The sequence below is a fragment of the Myotis myotis genome, unplaced genomic scaffold (assembly GCF_014108235.1).
Source record: "Myotis myotis isolate mMyoMyo1 unplaced genomic scaffold, mMyoMyo1.p scaffold_m19_p_18, whole genome shotgun sequence".
Classification (NCBI taxonomy): domain Eukaryota; kingdom Metazoa; phylum Chordata; class Mammalia; order Chiroptera; family Vespertilionidae; genus Myotis; species Myotis myotis.
In genome coordinates this window covers 1,102,575-1,124,694 of record NW_023416322.1, presented here as the reverse complement: position 1 = coordinate 1,124,694, position 22,120 = coordinate 1,102,575, and the positions used below count along the sequence as shown (strand labels likewise).

Below are 22,120 nucleotides of genomic sequence, written 5' to 3'. Positions count from 1 at the left end.
GTTCCGCAGGGATGCAGAGGTGCCCTTATTGCTCCCCTTCTACTTGACCAACTGCCAGTGATGGTAGGGCATGGGCCTGACGCTCCAGCGCCAGCCATCTTCAGGGCTCCCAAGCAGGATACCAGGCTTTTCCCATGGCACTCTTATTGGCTTCAAGTCTTCAGAGTCCAGGCAGGTCTCTTTAAAACATGATACTCCAAAGTTTTTGGTTAATAAAACCACTATTAGGAACCAATCTTATTGAATATATGCAAAGAAATGTATTGCCATGATTTATTAAGCATTGCCAAATTTCAGAGGAATTATATAAGGAGAAAAATATACTGACCTGTTTTAAGATTTTCTGATTTTCCTTGTCAGTCCTTTTCATGGACTCTTCAGAGTAATATATCTTCAAATGGCAAAAAGAAATTTACAATATGTCTATAGTCAAATAGATAGCTACATCTGTTCCTGTAATAGGGCTCCCCTTACTTGACTTGTTCTCTTGGAACGGACTAAGGGAGCTTTATTTCTTTATAGGGTCTCATATGTCACAGGACCTCACAGGGTCTGTAATTCTTGTAACAGAGGGCTAGTACTCACCACCTCACTACTTCCCTCTGTTCCAAACAGGCCTTCCCCAGTTTCCTACAGTTGAGGTTTGTGCCACCCCTGACATGGGCATGGTCATACAGGCCTGCAAGACAGTATACAGGCTGCCAACTGTCTCTCAATAGAGACCAAAACCTGATGGGTATTCTTCTTTGCCCAATTGGGCACCTGCCCTTTTGACAACTGCATTCAAATCTGTAAGAGAATTAAGGTTAATGCAACATATCAACATAATGAGGTACAATATGGGCACTGTGGCTACTTCTGGCAGCCAAATTTTCTGCTACCATACATGACACATGGTAGGGCTACACAAACATCTTAGGGAGGTGACTAAAGTCTATTCTTGACCTTCCCACACAAGGCAAAATTGTCCTTGTCTCTCTGGAGCCATGTCCATGAAGACGCAGTCACCATCTAAGTCTATTATACAGTTTTCTGCAGGCCACTTTCAGGGCTGTGCACTGTGGCCAGTTCTTCTTTCTAGCCACAAACACAGTCTGTCCAATTTCCCTAAAATATATTCTGGCACAGGAGAAAGTTGTTTTGCTATACGCAGGCAGCTTAACCCCTATACAACTGGGCTTGGACCTCTGCCTAGCAAACTGCAGTCTGTAAGTTCAATATGCAGCCTCCGGTCCTCCTAACCCAACGGGGTCTCAGCCAGTCTCTGAGTCAGACTCCTCCTCTCTTGGAGAATTTCAAAGTCCTGATGGCTCCCGGGTCCAGGGAGAGTGCTCTTTTCTTTGCCCTTTTGTTAACCCTGCTATTAGTTACAGGGCCCTGCTATCCTTGTCTTCCCATCAGTCCCCTTTGTGGCAGAGCAGCTACCAGGCCTCTCCCAAGGGAGTGCACTGGAAGGGGTATCAGCCTCTCCTCTTCCAGCAGCAATAGGTACTGAACCCTTTCAGCACATTTGCAAACAGGGACCTTTTACTAGCTCTGGCTGCAGCTTTCATAGATCCTGGGCTCACTGCTCTATTCCTGGGGCTGCAGGAAGGCTAGTAGCAGTCACTGGCTTCTGTTTTAACTACTGTAGCCAGCAAGCTAAAAGCCCAAGTCTTGTATTGCTTGTTGTAAAACACTCATTACTCATTGGGCGGCAGTGGGGCAGCTCTAGTGTCAGGTAAATTTCTGCTGTCCCCCACTTTTCTCGATGCGGCGGCTTCTTCCAGGGCCATTGCAGGCAGCTTGGGCATCCAATGCCCCCCTCTTCGACCTGGCTTTCAGGAACTGAGTCTGCCTAGCAACCAGTTCTAAATCACCAGGGCAGCTGCGGACTTCAGCTCTGTTTCTCCTTCACTTGGCTCCTGGGAGTTTAATTGTTGTTGTTTTTTTAATGTATTAGAATTCTTTATTCTTAGAAACCTCAATTCTTTAATGATTACCAAAAGTGAACAGTCAGAATTTTAGATTAATATTTATGAACACATTTTAAATGTACTTTTACTTTCAAGAAAATATACCTAGACCTTCTGTGATAAAACTAAGAACAGGTAAATTGAAACTTGTCTAGTACAAACGGCTATATTTTTCCTTATGTAATTTCAAGTATTTTGTATCAGTCTAATTTAGTATTGGAAGGGTTAAAAAGAATAAACCGGGGCAGAAAAAGATTAATTGTGCTCGCAGAAAACTTGCAACCTTGAATCTAGCAAAGTTCTGATAAGGCACCTGGTGGTAGGCTACGGACAAGACCCCTACGCCTGCAGAGTGGTCCGCAGCCAGTAAAATCAACAAAAACCTATCTCTCCCTGCTTCATAATTAACTGCTGACACCCCCATACCATCTCTCTGCATTAACCATTTACTCTGTCCTGAAATAAGGCAAATGGCCTGAGATCCTGTATATTTAGGCTTTTACATTTAAAGATACTTTCTCTCTGTAACAGTTGCTTTCCCTTATAGATTTTTCCTCTTTAAGCCCTAGAGGATCTTAAATCCTCATCCTTTACTACTCTTGATCTCTCGACCAACCCCCCTGTCCCCCAGTCCAGTTTTTTGTCTCCCTTTCCTATTGTGAGTCAGAGGAAGACAATTCCTACAGAGGGGAGTTTCAGAGAAAACCACAGACTGCCGCTGTAGCAGTCCTACCTCCCGGAGGCTGGGGTCGTACCTGTGGAGAAAAATGACTCTTAGTCGGCCTGGAAAATTAGCGGATGAGGATAAGGGTGTGTAGGGAGATTTCTTGCAGACTGAAAGCTCTGAAGGGCCTCCTGAAAGAAAAGATCTTTAATCCAGTTACAGATGCTGTCAGAATCAGGATGAGGGAGGAAGGGAAAGACCAGGTTATATCCTCTATGAGGATCCTAGTAAATAACTGAAAACGACAAGTCAAACAAAACACACAACCACGAAGACAACAGACCGCACAAGACACACAACCAGGGTTAACGGGGTCCATAGACAGTTAATAATAACTTCAGCCTTAGTTCCACCTCAGGTGACTCATGTTGGACTATGATGCCACAGGCAGAGACAGGGCCTGCAAATTTCTCCGCCCTGCAGAGCTGTAAGCCCTGCCCCTGGAAGTCTCCATCCACCAAAAGAGATAAGAAAACCATAAATAACAAGTTCTTTGTTCTTTGAAATTTACTACTTGTTAACACATTGTTTGCAGGTAGTTTTTATCACAAGCTAACAGGTGGCGTGGGCCATTTTTGCTAATTTTTTGCGCAAATGGCAACGTTCAGTAAAATTACGATAACTTTAGTTTTACTTTTTTTTTTTCAATGAAACTTTTTGTGATTTACTATAAAATGTATACTGAATTATTTTTCTTAGAATCCCACTGAATGCGTGGCGAGGCAGAGAATTGTGTGAAGGGATGACTCTACGCAGTTGAATAGGTTACCGTTATACCTGGAAGTACATACATAATTCACCATTGTATGTGTTAGAGACCCAAATTTTGTCCTTTGGAATTCGTATATCTGCATGTTAGCATCCCTTTAGAGCAATAAAAAAGTATAAAAATAAACGTATTTATACGTTGCCCGCATTCTACCGCTAGGCTATAAAAAACGTATTAATACGTGTCCCGCACTCTACTACCAGTCAACGTAAAACGTATAAATACTTTTCCCGCATACAATGTGTTAATTTGCTAAGCAAATAGTTAACTTGAAAAGACTTCTCTCTTGCTTTTCTTTACAAGCAATCTCAGAACCAAGCAATCTTAGAACCTAGCCAGCTTTGTTTTAGCCTTTAAATCTACCCCAGAACTTCAAAATTTCAATTTAATACAGCAAATTTACAAATCAGAGCAAACTGAAACCCTTACTTATACAAACATAGACAGAAATTTTTATTAGCTAAGTGGGCTAATTCCCTCTCTGATAGAGAGAAAAAGACTCAGAAAAATAAATCTCGCAGCTGCTAGAGACTTTGGCAGACCATCACAGGGTCCAGCCCAAATGTTTAGCCAGACGAATCAACAGAAATGCAGAATAAATCAAAGTAGCTTTCGCTTCACACAGACCAGTTGATGAGCAGCCCAGACAGACAAACACCCGTACTCACACTCTCTCAGGAGACTAGCCCAACTGTAGCTGAGCAGGTAAACGAAGCAATGCCCAACTCCCCAGACGGGCGTGGGGGCACTCCTGGCACCCATGCGCCAGAACAGAATTCTCGACCAACGTTTTGGTGAGAACCTACCGGAGGAGTTAAGACTGCATCTAGTCCCCCTTCTTGGTAGCAGTTGGCTGGTCCCACACCAACAAACAGCAAAGTGAACTCATAATTCCTTCATCGAATCTGAATCCACTCACCTCCGGAGTCCCACATTTATATACCAGACCGCACAAGTTTTTACTTCTACCAGATATTTAGCCAGCGTTTAAACAATCCACCTAATTCCTGATTAATTTGCCTGAGGAAGTCCTTGACATTCAGGGAGGTGATCAAGCTCCCCCTTCCACTCAGTTGGAGTGGGCCTGACTAACTGGGGCCCCTATCTTACCAATTCTGTTGACAGGTCCAGAGGTGTCCATCCACTCTCTCCAGATGCCGGCTGGGTCCTGGGCTGAGGTCCAGGGGCGCCCAGAGTCCCCCAGTTCAATTCTGCTAAATCAGCAGGGCGGCGCCTCCCGGAGGCCTGTCCGGCTACCCCAGTCCTGAAACCCCGTCCACACCAGAGGCCAAAAGGTCACGTATGGGTTGCTTTTCCCAGAATGTCAGGGAACCAATAATGTTACAGAAAAACCGGAGAAGAACCAAGCAACGCTTAGAGAGATGGAGTTACATTTATTACGCGCGGGCCCAGAGGAAAAGGTCTCTCAAATTCTGGGTGAAATCACACAGGAAGTTTCCTGTATTTATACTATCTTACCCTCTTGGTCTCCCCAATATGGGTTTTTTCCGGTTCCCTTTACAAGTTCTTAAAGGGCCCTATGTGCTGATGCTTTGAGACCTCAAACAAAGGCTTGGCCTGAGGCCAGCAATGATAACTTCGTCTGGGGAAGGTCTAATGGCCTCTCTGAAATGGGAGTAGTCTTATTTTCCTTATTATTTAAGCCAGCAAGCATCTACAGAAGCCAGAAATAGCAGGGTTAAAATTTCAAACAGCAGTTTTTATAGAAGATGGATGCTTCATTTTAATGGCTGTTAAAAATCATTTTCAAAACTAAATATAGTCCATCAACAAACTCCCAGACTAGGAACTATTATGTAGACTCATATGGTGTCATCCGTTGCACTGATTCCCAAAACAGACGCCGGGTCCTAACACAGGGGAGGCCAGCAGTGGCCCCTGGGATTATATAGAAAAGCTCTCCAGCTCCTGGTGTTGAGTCAGGCAGCGTGTTGAGCTCTGGGTTGTATCTTTCCAACCTGCAGAAGAAACGAAGTTCAGACACTCCCACTAGGAGATCCCCATAACAACTCTGTGGGGTATGAATTGTTAACCCCATTTTACAGATTAAGAAAATGAAGCTCAGAATGACTGACTGGAGTACAGGAGGGGCTTGAATCCAATTCTTTTGGCTCCAAGTCTAGTGTTGTTAACCATGCTTCCTCCTGACTCCCCCTAGATTGCCTGGGGCCACACAGCGTCCTCTGCAACTCTGGACTGTCCAGGTGGCTTTAATGTGGAGCTGCTGTCAAAATGCCAGGAAGCACAGCAGGCACCCAGCCTCCCCTCCCTTGGGACCAATGGCAACATTATTATTGGGCCACAGGTAGAAGCTTGGGTGCAGGAGGAGGCTAAGGGGGAAAGAGTGGGGTGCTCTCGCGCCTTACTTTCTATGGGTACAAATGGGAAGTAGGATTATACCTACTTCACACATTCTGTGGGATTAAATGAGCTCATCTGTATGAAGTCACTGGCAGGCCACCTGCAGCATCCCACCCTTAGTCAATGTTGAGACCCTGCTTTCCATTCCCTAAGTGGTCCATGCTCAGGGGCACCTCTGCTCAGTCTTCACCCTAGAAGCAGCGAAGATCACCTGTATTCTGGAATGACTCTCAATTACTTGCTAACTTTAGAAAATCATTCAGACTTGCTAAGCCTCCCTTCTCTGATCTCCCCACCCCCACAAACACCCTTGGAAGGGAGAGGTGTCCATTGTGGGGTTCACAGCTGGGGAACTAGCCTGGAGATGGCCCTAATTTGAAACTCAATCTCCCCAGTAAGAGCCAAGCCCCAACACATGATGTGACCTTGTGTTAGACCCTCACTCTGCTTGGGCCTCAGTTTCTTCACCTCTAAGTGAGGATTTGGGTTAGAATCTCCTAAAATCCCTACAGACCTGAGACTGTGGATGACGTTGTCGCAAGTGCACAACTTCCCAGATATGCTACGGCACTAAGCCCATTAAGAATCTTACCCCTTCATAGATGGAAGCGTCCCCAGGAAGGCCTAGGGGACCCCGTGGGGGTGGAGGTTGAGGCCTTTACCAAACCTTGGAGACAGTGGGGACGAGGCCAGGAGGTACAAAGCCCTGGCTCAGAAGCACAGGAACGGGCCTGAATCCCCAATAGACTTTTTACTCCTAAATCCTCATCTTCCCCAATATTCTCCTCCATTTTCCTAATCTAAAGTGACCTTCACTGAGTAGGGCCTCTGTGGCTGTGGGCATTTGTATTTGCTGTGACTGCACTAGGGTTCAGCTCTGAAGGGAGGCACAGACACCCGGTATTCTGCTGCGGCGCCCCTACAAGGCCCCACAGCGCCTGAGGGAGGCTCTCTGTCCTGGTGGTTGCAGGAGGCCCCACACATGACTTCCTGCTTCGCTGCCCCAAGCCAAGCCCCAGGAACAGTGGTGGGAGGAGGGTCCTTCCTGTCCCTGCTTCCCCACCGGATAGTTCAGCGAGCACTGCGTCCCGGCCTGACCCCACAGCCTGTCCTCAGCCCCTCCGAGCGCCGCCCGGCTCACCGCCCTGGGCTGCTCTCTCCCAGCACCTCGGCCAGGCGCAGCCTCTTCTTCCCAAGCGTCTGAGCACAGACGCAGAGCCAGGGCAAGACTGACCCGCCAGCATCCTCCCCGCCGGGCAACGACCAAGGGCCCCCAAAAGGAAACGTGGGCTTATAGGGGCAGGAGAATTTGTGTCCGACGCAACAGACAAGGTTGCACCACCCTGAGCCTTAGCCCGGCCTCAGGAAAGAGCACCAGAGGGCCACCAGGGAGCAGAGGCAGCCTCCGCCCGGGTCCCCATCCTGGCTCAGCAGGTTCAGTTCTGCACCCAAATGCCCTTCGGCCGCATTTCATCGTCTCACCCAGTTTTCTCTCCACCCAGGGCCAGAGCTAGGACGCTGAGGGGGACAGAGACAGGGCTTGAGGCCACTCTGGGGCACAGCGGGCTCTCTGGCCCCTGCTCAGCAGGGCCATCCTCCCAGGGCACTTCCAGAGGGAAGGAGGGAACCCCAGCCCTCGGGGCAACACCTGGCCGCTCCTGCCTGGCGGGTGGTTGACATCTTCATAAACTGTCAGCGATGCCTCTGGGCCAGACTCTGGGGGGAGGGAAGCAAAGAGCAGAGCTACAGAGTCCTCCTGGCGGAACCGGGCCAGTCGCCTGCTCCCGCATCCCACCCTCATCCCAGGTGGCAAGACCTTGAGGAAGGTTCTAGAAGGGAGGATGGCTTGAGCTCGTCCAAGGAGACTCAGGGAGCTCAGGGCAGCACCCGCCTGACAGTTTCCCCAAACCAGCCCCAGCCAGTGAAGCTGCTGTTAGGGATCAGACGGGGCCCATCGGGGCCCAGGAGCGAGACCTGGGAGCAGCCTGGTGCGGGGAGGCGGGCCAGGCAGCGTGTCCTAGGACCCTCCACTTACCTGCCGGCTTCCTCCCCCTTCTCCACACACAGACGCTAGTGAGGGTGCCCAGCAGCGTGAGTTTGAGAACCAAGATGATCATCAAGAGGGGCAGGAGGCCGAGCTCTGAGGGAGACGAGACATGGGCGTGGACTCACCTTCTCCCTCCCTGCCCGCCTGCTGCAGTGGCTGCTCCACCCCCACTCGCTGGGGTGGCTGCTCTCACACCCTGTGCATTCAGGTCAGAGGTGTCTCCCGCTCAACTAGGAGGCCGCCCAGTGACACTAAGAGCAGGGGACGTAGGACCAGATGCTAACGCTACGCTCTGTGCCCTTGGCAAGCTCCTTAGACTCTCTGGGCCTGTTTTCTCACTTACAGGAAGGAGTCAGTGTATCCACACAGCAAGTTAAGAGCATCTGACAGATGCCAAGCTCAGCAACTGTTACACAGGAACATTCCTGTGTTTTAACCCAACAAACATGTCTGCTCTGGGCCAGGCCACCTCTGTCCCGCCTTCTGCGACCTCTGCCCTTCCTGCGTGGACTTCTGCGTCAGGGCCTGTCACACACACAGCCGCAGCCGCAGCCGCAGCCAAGGTAAGTGCCGCGGGCGAGCAGCGCAGGGAAAGGAGGGAAGTGCCCCAGATGCTGCTGGCGAGGCTCCTCGCAGACATCACCCACTTCCCTGAGCAGCAGCTCTGCCAGGTGCTTAGTAGGAGCTTCCCATTGTGCCCGGGAGACTGTCTGGACTCAGAGAGGTGATGACCTGCCTGAGGTCACAGAGCTTGTGAGAGACCCGGCCTGGCTGGCCACACGCTGCATGACAGCAGGGCTGAATCACCTGGAGTGGCCAGGGCATTTCCCCACCTGAAAAGGAAGCATTAAATTGATTGTTTGCTGCCAGATAGCTCAGGGCATCTTAATCTACATGTTATTGCCTCCTACTGGCCAAACACCTGAACAGCCATAGGCGATTCTTCCAATCTGACAATGGACTCTGTATATGAACCCTGACCCTTTGAAGTGTATATCTGCCTCCTCTCAGGACAATTTGTGTTAATAAAAAGCATGGGGCCCTGAGACGAGGAGATCTTAGTTTCTTTAGCTGGGCTCCTCTGACCCCCAAATGCCTTTCAAAATTATGCTTCGTCTCTGGACTCTTGATTAAGCTACGCACAGCCCTTCTCCAGATTGCTGAACCTTCTAGACGCCGGAACGAGAGCCCCGGCCCCGCCTTCAGTTGCTTGTTTCCCTTCGCGGTGGGAGCTTATGTTGTTGTCCCTGTTAGGCTATGAGGCCTTTGAAGACAGGGCCACAGGAGGTGCTGCCCACGCGGACGCACATTAGGTCTTTATCTGAGAAAAGGGGTGCAAAGTGGGCTCCGGGTAACCCTCGGAGAAGCACAGCAATGAGCAGTGCCTCCGCCAGGTGCCCGTCCGATGCTGCCACGACCCAGGGCTGCTCTGGGACCACAGGGCTTGGGGAGGTGCCCCCTGAGAGGAGGAAGCAGGTCCCCGACAGCCTCAGAAGAAAACAACTCACAGCCAGGCTGGGCTGTCACTCACCAGACAACGAGGCATTTCCTATGGAAGGAAGATGCTGTCTTCCCGGAGGTTCTGATGGGGACAGAATTCCTCCCAGCCTCACACCGGCCTGGCTGCCCAGGACCTGTGTGCCTAGAGGCCAGGACCCTGGAGAAGGGCTCCAAGCCCAGGGGTGTCCTCCCGTCTCCTGCTCCTGAGCCTGGCGATGGCCCAGCACCCTCCGCCCTGTCCCGCCCCAAGCGCTGCACTCACTCTGGGGGGCGCTCCCACAGCCCTGGCCGAGCTGGAGGCTCTGGTGCGCCCAGCTGACGGGGTTGCTGACGTTGCAGGTGTATATGTGCCCGCCGTTGACATCGACCTGCTCCTCCAGTCGGAAGGGGCTCCTGGGCGTCGGGATCCTCTCGCCCCCTCGGTACCAGGTGTAGGTCACATCGCCACCTCCGGAGGCCGAGCAGTTCAGGGTCACTCGGCACTGTCCACTGCCCAGGGCCGCCGTCTGCTCCAGCAGCTGCAGCTCGGGCTTCCTCACAGGGTCTGGAAGCAGAGGTTCTGATCAGGAAGGCGCTTCAAGCACCAGCCTGCGCGCCGGGAGGGGCACTCACCCAACACGGACACGTGGAAGCGGTGGGTCCTGACGGTGCCGTTCTCAAAGGTGACCTCCAAGGAGTAGGTGCCGCTGTCGTTGGGCTGAGCGGCCTTGAGGAGGAGCCTTAACTCCTTGATGCTAAAATTGAGCCTATTGTTGCAGTTACTGGCATTCCGATGCGCATGATGCAGCCTAGAATCATTCTTCCAAGTGAACAGCACACAAGGGCTTGGGTTTGAGCGCAGCCGTACCTTCCAGTCAAAAGACCTCACCGCTGTCAGGGTGTGGCCGGGCCCTAAGCAGAAAGACGTGCCCAAAGGTCTCACCACAGGTCCATCCGGAGACAGGGGTTCCGGGCAAGAGGAAGCGGCTGCGGGCAGGAAGGGCGCCAGGCCTCAGCATGGGGGCAGCTGGACGCTACGAGGGGCCCAGAGCCTGAACCTGAGAGCACATATCCTCATGGGCACCCCTCCTCCCCGAGCTCGGAAGGCGCCCACAGCCCCTCATGAGAGTGAACGTTTCGAGTTCTCACCATGGCGCAGGCAGGTGATAAACTCTCTGCATGTGTTAACAATTGCACTTCACAGTGGCCCTACAAGGTTCTCATCCCCATCTTACAAGCGAGGAAACAGATTTAGAAAGAACTTAAAAGTCACGACCCCTAATTATACAGTGAGAAAAACGAGCTTACAACCCACTCAATTTCATTTTAAACAGCGGTTCTCAACCTGTGGGTCGCGACCCCTTTGGGGTTCGAACGACCCTTTCACAGGGGCCGCCTAAGACCATCAGAAAACACACATTTAATTACATATTGTTTTTGTGATTAATCACTATGCTTTAATTATGTTCAATTTGTAACAATGAAACTGGGGGTCACCTCAACATGAGGAACTGTATTAAAGGGTCGCGGCATTAGGAAGTTGAGAACCACTTCATTAGAAGGTGAATTGTAATATATTTTTATTGATTTCAGAGAGGAAGGGAGAGAGAGATAGAAACATCCATGATGAGCAAGAATCATTGGTCGTCTGCCTTCTGCCCACCCCCTACTGGGTATGGAGCCTGCAACCCAGGCATGTGCCCTTGTTCTGCAGGCCAACACTCCATCCACTGAGCCAAACCAGCTAGTGCTGGAGGGTGAATTCTTAACTACAACACTCTTCAGAGGCCCTCAGACTTTTTAAACGGGGCCAGTTCCCTGTCCCTCAGACATTCCACACGTGCGCACTGCGGGCCGGGATGAGTCGGCTGCTAAGCAGGACAGGCGGCGGCGGCAGAAACACCCGGCGGGCCGGATAAATGTTTTCGGCGGGCCGCATGTGGCCCGCGGGCCGGATAAATGTTTTCGGCGGGCCTCATGTGGCCCGCGGGCCGTAGTTTGAGGACCCCTGCTCTCAATAAACATCCTATCTGATGTGACATCCCCCTGCAGCACTGAGGTGACCATTGGTGGCCAGCGGTGACCACTACACGTTCTGAAGAGTCAGACCAAGTAAGACGAACACTCCACACTGAATTCCCAGCGCCCTCCTCTGCCCTCCTATAGAGCTGGGCTCCTACCCACCCTGGAGAACTTGGCGCAACAAACAGGTCATTCTTTATTCGTGGTTCCAGGTTTTCAGTCACCAGAAGGTCTCCACAGTATTGCTCCGTAGAAACAAAATTGAAAGGCAAGAAGAAAAATACGCTGCCTGGTCCCTCCCAGCACCTCCTGCCCGGCCCCTCCCAGGCCTGCTGCCCGGCCCCTCCCAGGCCTGCTGCCCGGTCCCTCCCAGCACCTCCTGCCCGGTCCCTCCCAGGCCTGCTGCCCGGTCCCTCCCTCCCAGGCCTGCTGCCCGGTCCCTCCCCCCCAGCACCTCCTGCCCGGCCCCTCCCTCCCAGGCCTCCTGCCTGGTTTAGGGTGGGAGCTGTTGCACAGGATGGTGCCCCTGCCCTCACAGAGCAGCCAGCGGCAGGGAAGAGAAGGGGCTGACCCTGTGGTCATTTGGGGCAGGAGAGCTGCAAGGCATCGCCAATGAAGCAGGAAAACCAGCCTGTCTGGGTGGGCTGGGGAGGGTCAAAGAGAATTTGGAGGAGATTAGGAGATGGGATATTGATACAAACAGACCTGTTAAAATGAGGCTATTGAGACAGAGCGATGGGGGGAGGGGTTTGGATGTCCATATGTGTTATAAGCACTCACTCGGCCACACCTTCACCCCAGCATTCTCGCCAGACACTGACCAAATAATTAAAGGGCTTGGCTGGGCCACATGTCCGTCTCCGTGGTCCTCAGACTCTTACACCTGAGAGCAGGCCAGCACGCCAAGGCCCAGGGAATGGAAAGTCATGAGTAAGCCTACAGAAAGGGCCTCGGGCGCTCCGTCCGCACTGCCCCCACTGGAGCCAGAGCCCGGAGGAGCCCGGACCTCCTCCTGTGTAAGCACGTTCCTGACCCCAGAATCCGGGATCTGGGACCAGATCCTACTTTTAATTCCACAGCATCCGCTTAGTGCCTGAGGAAGTAATCACCTGAGGAATTTTAATTCTGATCATGGAAGACCAGGTAGACACATGCTAACCAATGCTCCCACTAAGAATAACTAAGAAAAAATGGGCGAAATGTAAGAGCATGTTGTTAAAGGCATCAGGGAGCTAATAAAATGGTGAAAATAATTTTTTATAAGAAAGCGTTTTTGGGCCAGACCTCTGAGCCCAGAGGGTCAGAGGGAGACCGCATGGCAGACAGCCGAGTCTCTTGGGACAGGCACAGCCCCTGACTGGGGAAAGGAGATCCTCGGGATTGCTGGCGCCGGGGGATTTGAGGTCTGGGTTCTGTGATTACGGAGGCATCAGGGAGCTAATAAAATGGTGAAAAAAAATTTTTTATAAGAAAGCGTTTTTGGGTTTTAGATGGTAAGACACACTTTGGCATAGCTTTCTTTGTTTAAAAAAATATATTTATTTTATTGATTTCAGAGAGGAAGGGCGAGGGAGAGAGAGCTAGAAACATCAATGATGAGAGAGAAACATTGATTGGCTGCTTCCTGCACGTGTCCTCCCCCGCTCCCCCCTGCCCCCTCCCTGGGGACCAAGCCTGAAACTGGGCATGTGCCCTTGGCTGGAATTGAACCCAGGACCCTTCAGTCCGCAGGCCGATGTTCTATCCATTTAGCCACACCAGCCAGAGCAAAACAAAACAAAAACAAAAATGGTGAAATATTAAGGGCCAGAATGGGAAAGAAGGAAATTCAGAGGGTTAGCGGTTTTCCGTTGCTCCCTGGAGGCATCTTCTGATTCCATAAAAGCAGCGGAAAGGCTGAGCAGCTCAGCAGAGTTTACAAGCAACTCAAGGAACCAAGAGAGCACGGAGCTCAGGAGCCGCCGTCAGAAAGGAGGTGCAGGTGCCTCACCCACAGGCTCGGGGTTGGTGCCAGGAATGCGTACACACTGAGAATCAAGAGTGAACAAGAGGGAATGAGGACACATTTGTAATTCCTTAACTAATAAAGAATTTAAAGATTTAAAAAAACAAATAAATAAATAAAAATAAAAAAATAAAGAGTGAACAAGAACCCCCCCAGACAGCGGCACCCCCTCACCCCAAGGTTGTGGGTTCGATCCCCAGTCAACCAGTGAATGCGTCACTAAGTGCAGCAGCAAACTGGTTTCTCTCTCTTTCCCTGCCTCTCTCTCTCCCTCTAAATGAGTAAGTAAAAACATTTTTAAAGAGGGAACAAGAAACCGGCCAGCTCTCACAGGCTCAGACCCAGGCTGGAATCGCGTGCACCCTGACTTGGATCACAGTGTTCCAGAATCTCTCCTATTTCCAACCCGGCTGGCTACTCGAGGCAGCTAGAAGTTATTCCTGGAGGAAAATGCCATAAACCAGAGCATTAAATTACTTCTAGATGTTTTCATATATGCTGCCCAAAATGAAACAAAACAAACAAACAAAAGAAACGGGCCCAACAAGAGGAAACACATCCCAACATCGAAAGAGAACAGCCACAGAGACAGGCCCAGGGGCCTCTGGGTAAGGGAGGAATCGGCTGTAAGTTTAAAGTAATGATGTTTCTCAGGTTCGGGGGACGAAAGGGTAAGTTTGAGAATTCCAGCATGAACTACTGCGGCAGATGCAGACGGCCATTCCCTTGGCAATCCTCCTTTGCAGATGCTTCCGAAACTGGCCCTTTTTAAGCCGATTTTAGAGAGGGAGGGCGAGGGAGACAGAACCGTCCCTGCCGAGAAGCCCGACGGGCCGCCTCGGGCACGCTCCCGGCTGGGGATGAGCCCAGCACGTGCCCTGACTGTGCCTCCGGGTCCTGGGCGGGTGCTCACCACTGAGCCGCACAGCCAGGCCCGGGCCTTTGGCAAAACGCGCCGCAGAAACGACCCGGGACGCTCCCGCCCGTCGGCCCGGGAGCAGCGAGGCGGGCGGAGGCAGGGGCGCCCCGGCGGCTTCTGATCGCGGGGAAACGGAGGGAGTGGGAAGCGGGTGGAGGAACCGGCGGGGCAGGTGGCGGCGGCGCCGGGAGGGCAGGAGCGAGGGCGGGGGACGGGAGGGCGGGGGGCGGCCCCGAGGCCTCGCTGGCCGCGACGTGGGGACCCGGCGGCGGTGGGCGGAGCCCGCCTGGAGGAGGGCGGAGGCTGGGGACGCGCCGGGGGCACCGGGCCTGTGGAGCCACCGCTTAGGAAAGTGGGTCCGGCGCGAGGGTCCCGAGGCCTCAAACTTGGAGCTGCTTTTTGTTGTTGCGTTTTGTTCTGCGGCCTCCGCCGCCGGCGCGGGAGGGAGGCAGGCGGGAGGGAGGCAGGCGGGAGGGGGGGAGGCGGGAGCGGGGGAGGCGGGGGAGGGGGGAGGCGGGGGAAGGGCCCCCCCCCCAAGGCCTCGGACCCCGCAGCCGGGAGTCGCTCTGGACGAGGGCGGGGGGCGCAGGGGCCTCGGAGAGGGGAACTTCCACCAGCGACAGAGGACGCTGAGGTTCCCCAGCTCAGGGCTGGAGCGGGCGGCCCGGAGGCGGCTGCGGGTCTGCGGAGCCTGAGACTCAGATGCCGGCGCAGGACCGTCCCGCAAAGCCCCACGGCGGGTCCCGCGCCCCACCCCCCAGGCCCCGCGCGCACCCGCACCCGCCGCGCGCAGGCCTCTCTCCCAGGGCAGCCCAGACCTCCAGCCTCACCTGCATCCTGTCACTCACACCGTCTCTCCAAGAAAAGGAGGGCGGCGCCTTGCGGGTGCCAGTCACCGCGTGCGCCCCACTCTGTCCAGGCTGCTCGGGGCTAGCACTGTCCTGCTCCCTCCTCCCGAACTCCTCTTCATCCTGCAAGGCCCTTCCCCGGGGTCTGCACCAACAGGAAGCTCCATTTTCTCAGGCCTTTCTTCTCTAAGCACAGCTTGCCTCTGAGCAACCCTCAGCATTTTCTGTCTCTCCTTGTTTTACATGACTCTTCCTCTAACAATCGGGAAGATTCTTAAGGATAGAATCCACATCTGTTTCATCTTTTTCCCTCACAAAATCTTGCATGTCTTGGAACATAACAAGGGCTTAATGGAGCTGTTTAATTAATTACCTAACTGCTAAAATTCCCAAATCTACCTCAGTTAACTCCCAGAAATGACTCACGTAGCACGCACAAAAGGCTCACAGAAGCATTACACAGAAAACCCGGGCGCGACGCAGCGTCCGCAATGGCAGAATGGGTGAATGAACTATCATATAGTCAGACAATGAAATCTCAATCGGCCATGAAATGATCAGCTACACACAGGACCATCTCATCAGATGTGGAGCAAAAGAGGCCAAACACAAGAGTACCTGCTGTCCCCATTCACGGGGAACTGGCCAAGGATGCCGGGGTGTGTGGGGGGGCGGGGGGGGGGGGATTGGGTCTGGAAAGGGGGGAAGAAACGCGGGAGGAAACGCGTCCGCCCGGGGCTCTGTTCCCCGAACGGTGTCCTCTGTGCCGGTCACACTGCGGTGGGCAAGGTGTGGTGCTGAAACTGCTCAGCCGGCCCTACGGTGATTTCTGCAGGTCTGGCTCCTTCCAGCGGGTCCAGCGCCCCTGCGCCAGGCGCTCTCCTGAGCCCCGCAGGCCCCACTCACTGTGAGGAAGAGAAGAGCTTGCCGGGCACCCTGCAGCCAGGCGATTCCTCCTGGGAAGTGGTTGTGGCCGCAGCCCTTCAGCTGACCCGCAGGTGCTGCCCGCCCCCCCGCCCCCCCCCCCATTTGTTCGCAGCCTCCAGTATGTCCTGTGGGGTTTCCTCGGAATCACAGCCAAAACCGGAGTTTAGGGTCCAAAGTGAACTTGAGGACAGGCCCCTCCTGTGGGCAGGGATCTGAAGGCCCCCCTCCCCCCACTCACCTGACCCACACTCATCCCGCTCTGCCTCTGAGCTGCTTGAAAAGAATTCACCTCTTCAGTCGGCGTGCCTTAGCCCCTGCGTGTTTCGCACTAACCACCCTGTAGCCATGTGAGAGGAAGACCGTGGAACCCAGGGTCTCAGACAGCTGTTCAAAACACGTCCAGGGAAGGAGTGGGAATGGAGAGGGAGATGTTGCCGAGAAAACAATTAAAATATTTCACAATATGATGCAATAATACAACTAAATGTCTCCTAAGGGAAATACATGCTTCCTTAAGGGAAAAGTGTTGAGGTCTCCCTACATTCCTGGTCCTACATTCCTGGTTACGATTATGAGAGACCTCAGCCAAGAGCCACACGGTGCAGGTTTATCATCATCGCAAGACTTTCTTACTTTCCATTCAGTTAAGTGGTGGAGGAAGGGCTGCTGCGCAGTCTCTCTGGACTCTGTTAGGGGCCTCAGTGCCCGGCCGCCCGGCCTCCACGGGCGCGCCGGGCTGGGGGCCTGGCTTCCCAGCACTTGGGTCTGGGCCCCCTGCTCCGGGCCTCGCCGCCCCAGGGAGCGGGCACCACTGCTGTCCCCACTCGACACACGAGAGACGAGGAAGCAGGAGGCAAGTCCCCGTCCTCACGGCCACAGAAGCGCAACTCGCACTTGGCTCGTTCACTCTGGTTCCGAGAGTCTGCGCAGGACAGACAGAGGCCTGGCCTCAGACCTGCGCCCCGGAGCACAGAGCAGCCTGGGAGACAAAATAAGTAGGTGATCGGGGGAGGTGAGCAATGGAGGCTGCGCTGCAGACAGTGAGCCCAGAGCGGGAGGGCCTCGCGCGGCAGGGAGGGCGTTTCTGGGGAAGGAAGACCTCACTGGGAGGCGGGGTTCGAGCGGAACCCTGAGGGGTGGCGGGGAGGAGCCTGCAGGCCGGCCTGGCTGCAAGGCCATGAGCAGCAGAGGCGGGCAGAGCCCGCAGACCACGGGGTGCAGCCTGCGGAAGACGGCAGCGCTGGAGAGCGAGTTTCCCGCACGTGTCATTAAATTCCCCAGGAACCCAAGTTGTTAAGAAAACGTTTCACTGTCATCGTGTCTCCTGAGGGGATGAAATGAAACAAACCAACCCACCCAGGCCCTGCCCGGTGGCTCAGTGGTTACAGCGTTGTCCCGAGCACCAAAGGGTCGCCAGTTCGGTTCTGGGTCCAGGGCACATTCCTGGGTTGCAGTTTCAGTCACTAGCCCTGGGGCGTGTGTGGGAGGCACCAATCAACGTGCCCCTCTCACATCAGTGTCTCTCTCTCAAATCGCCCCCCCCCCCCGCCTTCCCCCCTAAAGAAGTCAGTGGAAAACATCCTCGGGTGAGGATTAAACACAAAAACAGAAAGCCAGCATCGCGTTGACGGCATTCTTGCCAAAGGCGTTGACCCGAACCACACGAGGAAACAGCCGACCAAGCAGATGAGGAGCCTCAAGCATCTGATTGTCCCTCCATGGCCTGCGAGGAGCGGGAGCGCGGGGCGCGCTGCAGAGGACGAGCCGGTGGATGGAGCGCCCAGTCCGCCCGGTGGCGGCAGGGAACTGCCATGGCCTCGGCGCTGCTGGCATAACGAGCAGCATTTGCGAGTGGACTGTGTATTCGATGGGATCAGTATCAGGTTTTCTAAATGTGATCGTTGTGATGAAGTCATATGATAGGAAATATTCCTGTTCTTAAAAGATGTGGACCAAAACATTTAGGAGTGAAGGGGCATCACTCTCAAATGGTTCAACAAAAACCATTACCAGCAAACATTTCTATGCACCTGCATCATGTGGAGAGAAGAGGGACCCAAGCGAAGGAGAGTAAATGTAACTGGTGAGTCCAGGTGAAGAAATATATACAAGCATTTTCTTACAATTGCTCTGGAACTCCGAAATTTTTTCAAACTAAACATTTAAAGATTAAAAACAAGAGTGGTTTCCGTCAGCCTACCCAGGCCAGCCCTGCAGGACACTGCGAGCGGTTTCCTCAGACCGAGCCCATCGCCCCCACCCCGCACCCAGCGCCACCCGCCGGGGCTGTCTGCAGGGCCGGCAGCTGAAGGAGAGCTCGCCCCATCGCAGTCTCATCATCTCATCTTGGCCTCGACCTTCTATCCCCAAAGCCAGGCTCCTGACCCCTCAGCCCGACCTCAGCCTTCTCACAGGCCCCGGACACACACTCCTGGGCCTCAGTTTCCTCCCTTCATGCCCAGTGTGCCCCTCCCGCACCCGCCCACAATGCCCTGGAGGATTAGTCAACCTGGAATGCCTCCAAGTCTCCAAAGGGGGCTGCCTGCAGCTGAGACCACTGAATGCAGCGGCCTGGTCCCCTCAGGCTTCCAGCTGCTTCTCTGTGCAGCTTCTCAGTGGCAGCACGTTCTCCCCCTTCGGGCGCCTGTGGCCTGGGTGCTGCCAGCGGGGCCAGGCCACCAGGCAGAGGACACCTGGGCACCAGCTTTCCTGCCTCAGGGACAATCTGTGGTCTCTGACCCCCAGAACCACTCGCTTCCTGGTGGAAACCCACGCCCAGGGCCCCTCTCCTTTCTGCTGCTAATAGCACCCAATTAGAGGCTATTTCCTTGGCCCTCCTCGCAGCCAGGAAGGACACCCTCCCACCACACAGAAGTCAACTAAGCCTGAGGCTGTGCCCACCACCCTCCACCAGCCTGTCCCCCGTCAGGTGCTCAGCCCAGTTCCAAATGATCCTGGCGAGCCACACCACCCAGAGGGGGCAGGATCTGACGCCCATGGGCCTGGCCGCTAGTCCATGCAGCACCACCACCCCCGCCCCCCCCCCCGTCCCCCTCGCCCCCCATCCCCCCACCCCCCGCACCCCCGTCCCCCCCTTCCCCTACATGCAGATGGGGCCTCACCTGGGCTGTGCCGTCCCTGCAGGAACAGGACTAGGAAGGCGAGAGCTGGCCCCAGCATCTCCACAGGCAGGTGGCCGGGCGGCTCCGTCTGCAGGCGCCCTGTGCACAGGCCCCACAGCCTCCAGTCGGGGGGCCGAGAGCACGGCCCGCTGCTGGTCTGGCCACAGTTTCCTCACCCAGAGGCTTCCTCGTTGACTGAGAGCTAACGAGGCTGCTGAAAAAGCCACAGTCCCTCGCCTGGGTGACAGTTCCCACCAATTAAACTGGCCAAGTTTGCCTCAAGTGGGTGGGGTTCACAGTGACTCACACCAGTGAACAATCTTGCCCTTCGCTCTCCCCAGCCCAGCAGCTTTGTGCACAGGCAGAGCCAAGAACTTGTCCAGCTCTCATCTCACTGCCATGGAGACCTACATGGGGCCACACGCCTTCATCCTAGACGTCCCTCCCAACACTGTGGGGGTGGAGGGGTGTGGGAAGCCGCCTATTGTCTTCACTAGCAGAGAGGTGTGGACAAGGAACCCGAAAGGCTGGAGACCCTTGAAGCCCTGGCAAATGTCAGGGCTGTGCATCCACTGTTAGTCCAGACAATGGTAGCTGAAGCAACTTCCCCATTTATTATGTAAATCCTTGCTGATGGGCTAGTCTGCCTGTTTCTGGAAATTGCCTGCCTAAGGGCTATGGGTGTATCCCAAACCAATAAAAGGTTGGTGAGGCCTGAGCACCAGGGGAAGTCCTTCCCCTTGAGTTGGACTTGCCCGCCTGGCCCCCCAGTATTTCCAAATTATTATTTCTTGTCTTGTCTCTTTCATTTGCGTGCGGCCCTCTTCCAGATCCTGAACCCTGAACCACACGGGACGTGGGGGGAAACATTTACACAAGGGGAGAGTGTGGCTGAGAGTGGAGCCCTTTGGTAGGTGGGGGTATGGGAAGGAGTTGGTGCTAGAAAACCCTATAGGCCTGGGCGTTCTCTGCAAGTTCACGTCCGCCATTAACGCTGCAAACTGAAGCGCTTTCTGAAGAAGCTGCTGTGGCTCCAGGTCCCTGCCTGTCTGCCCACATGCCCTCCCTGCCTTTCCCACTTTCCCCTGGTCGTTCTCTTCCTTCCCTACCTTCGCACACACAGGGCCTGACCCCTTTCCCGTCACCAGGGAGGGTGAAGGCAGGGACTTTCCCTTTCTTCTGCTTTCCTGTCATAGCAAACACTTCCAGTTCCCCTCAGGCCAGCCCCTCTCATTTTCCATCCTGTGACCCACTTCCAGCCCTGAGTCTGAAGCTGGGCTGAGGGCACACGGAGACGGGGCCATGAAGGTGGTGGTGCTCTGAACGGAGGACTGCATGTGGGGTCAAGGTGCAGACTTGGCTTAGGGAAGCTTCCCAAAGCTCGTGTCCCCAGGGACGGTGTTTCCGTAGCCTTGGTGGAGGCGGTGTGGTGAGCGGCCTTCAGAACCCAGGCTCAAAGCCGTCCACCTGGGGTGGCTGCACTCCCAGCTGTGACCTACAGGGAGTGCCAGCCTCTGTGCCTCCTGTCCTCACCTGGAAACGGGGACAGTAACACCTTCTCTTAGGTGTGAGGATTCAGTAAGTTCATGCATGTAGAGCATCTATTCTAGAACAACCCACAGCATTTACGAGAACTCCAGGCCAAAGATTACTATGTACGCACCATGTAACCTGCCCTCGAACCAGAACCACTTCCTTACATCAGCTCCTCTGCAGCTCTACCAGGAACAATACAGGCCATTTTCCACCCACACCTGCTTACCTTAACCTCTAAAGCAGCAGTTCTCAACCTGTGGGTCTCGACCCCTTTGGGGATCATACGATCCTTTCACAGGGGTTGCCTAAGACCATTGGAAAACACGTATATAATTACATATTGTTTTTGTGATTAATCAATATGCTTTAATTATGTTCAATTTGTAACAATGAAAATAAATCCTGCAGGAGAAAACCAAGATGGCGGCATAGGTAAACACCGGAGTTTGCTGCCTCGCACAACCACTTCAAAAATACAACTAAAAGATGGAATGGACATCATCCAGAACCACAGGAAGGCTGGCTGAGTGGAAATTCTACAACTAGAAGGAAAGAGAAAAGCACACTGAGACTCAGAGGAGGTGCGGTGCAGAAGTAAAATACAGAAGTACCTGTTAAGCCCAGATTTCAGGATCCCCAATAGACCACCAGGGAGCCAGCCGAGTCCGATGCAAAAGCAAATAGAGTCTTTATTCGTGCTAGATCGAGCTCCCCGACCACACTTGCCGACGCAGCGGCGGGGGGGGGGGGAAGAGAGCTAGCTCTGTGGGAAGAGGGGTTTTATAGGGGGGTTGGAGTAAGGGGAGGAGGAGAGAGGACTGTGGGCCCTGCCGATTGGCCAGGTGCAAGTCTGGGTCTCGTTACAAAGGATATGGTTGTGCCTATGGTGTGCACTTCCCTTGATTGTCATTGGTTAGTTTCTAGCAGAGGCTTGGGCTTCCGGGAAGAAGATCCTTGCTGAGCACATGGCTAATGGCTGCTGCCCAAAAATGGAGGATCTGGGGTAAGATGGAGGGCGTAGCCCTCGCCCTTTCAGTACAGAGGCACATGCGGAGAGAGCTGGCGGCTGAGGACACGTTGTCTTTTTCAATTGGGAGGGAGTCTCAAGCTCTGAGCTCCAGGTCCAGGTGAGTCTCTGGGGACCCAGACTCATACGGGAGAAACTGGACTGTCTGGCATCGGTTGGAACTCCAGGGCAGCTTTCTCTCGGGGTTGCTTGCAGCAATTGCCGGGACACTGAGAAGCAGGACCTCTGAGGGCAGGACTGAGAGCAGCCATGACTGCTCGCTCCGCCCTGTTGATCCCCTGGGACCCACCCCACCCAAGGTGTGCACAGAGGCTTTTGCATATGAAAGGCCTGGCCCTTTGCAATCTGATAATTACCT

General features: G+C 54.0%; 1 protein-coding gene across 2 annotated transcripts; it reads right to left on the bottom strand.

The window, feature by feature from the left end:
* Window positions 1–4,839: 4,839 nt before the first annotated feature.
* LOC118673676 (natural killer cell receptor 2B4-like) lies at window positions 4,840–19,654 on the bottom strand. 2 transcript variants are annotated; one of them, XM_036344821.1, is made up of 6 exons: window positions 19,200–19,652; window positions 9,990–10,343; window positions 9,640–9,921; window positions 7,866–7,970; window positions 7,479–7,546; window positions 4,840–5,427 (listed from the first exon to the last, which is right to left on the bottom strand). In XM_036344821.1, exons 1-6 carry the CDS (start codon window positions 19,255–19,257, stop codon window positions 5,389–5,391), a joined length of 906 nt encoding a protein of 301 aa, XP_036200714.1. In that variant the 5' UTR covers window positions 19,258–19,652; the 3' UTR covers window positions 4,840–5,388. The 2 variants fall into 2 exon arrangements, with proteins under 2 accessions (XP_036200714.1, XP_036200715.1); XM_036344822.1 differs by lacking the exons at window positions 4,840–5,427; window positions 7,479–7,546; window positions 7,866–7,970 and adding an exon at window positions 8,304–8,710 and having other exon boundaries at window positions 19,200–19,654.
* Between the last annotated feature and the right edge of the window lie 2,466 nt (window positions 19,655–22,120).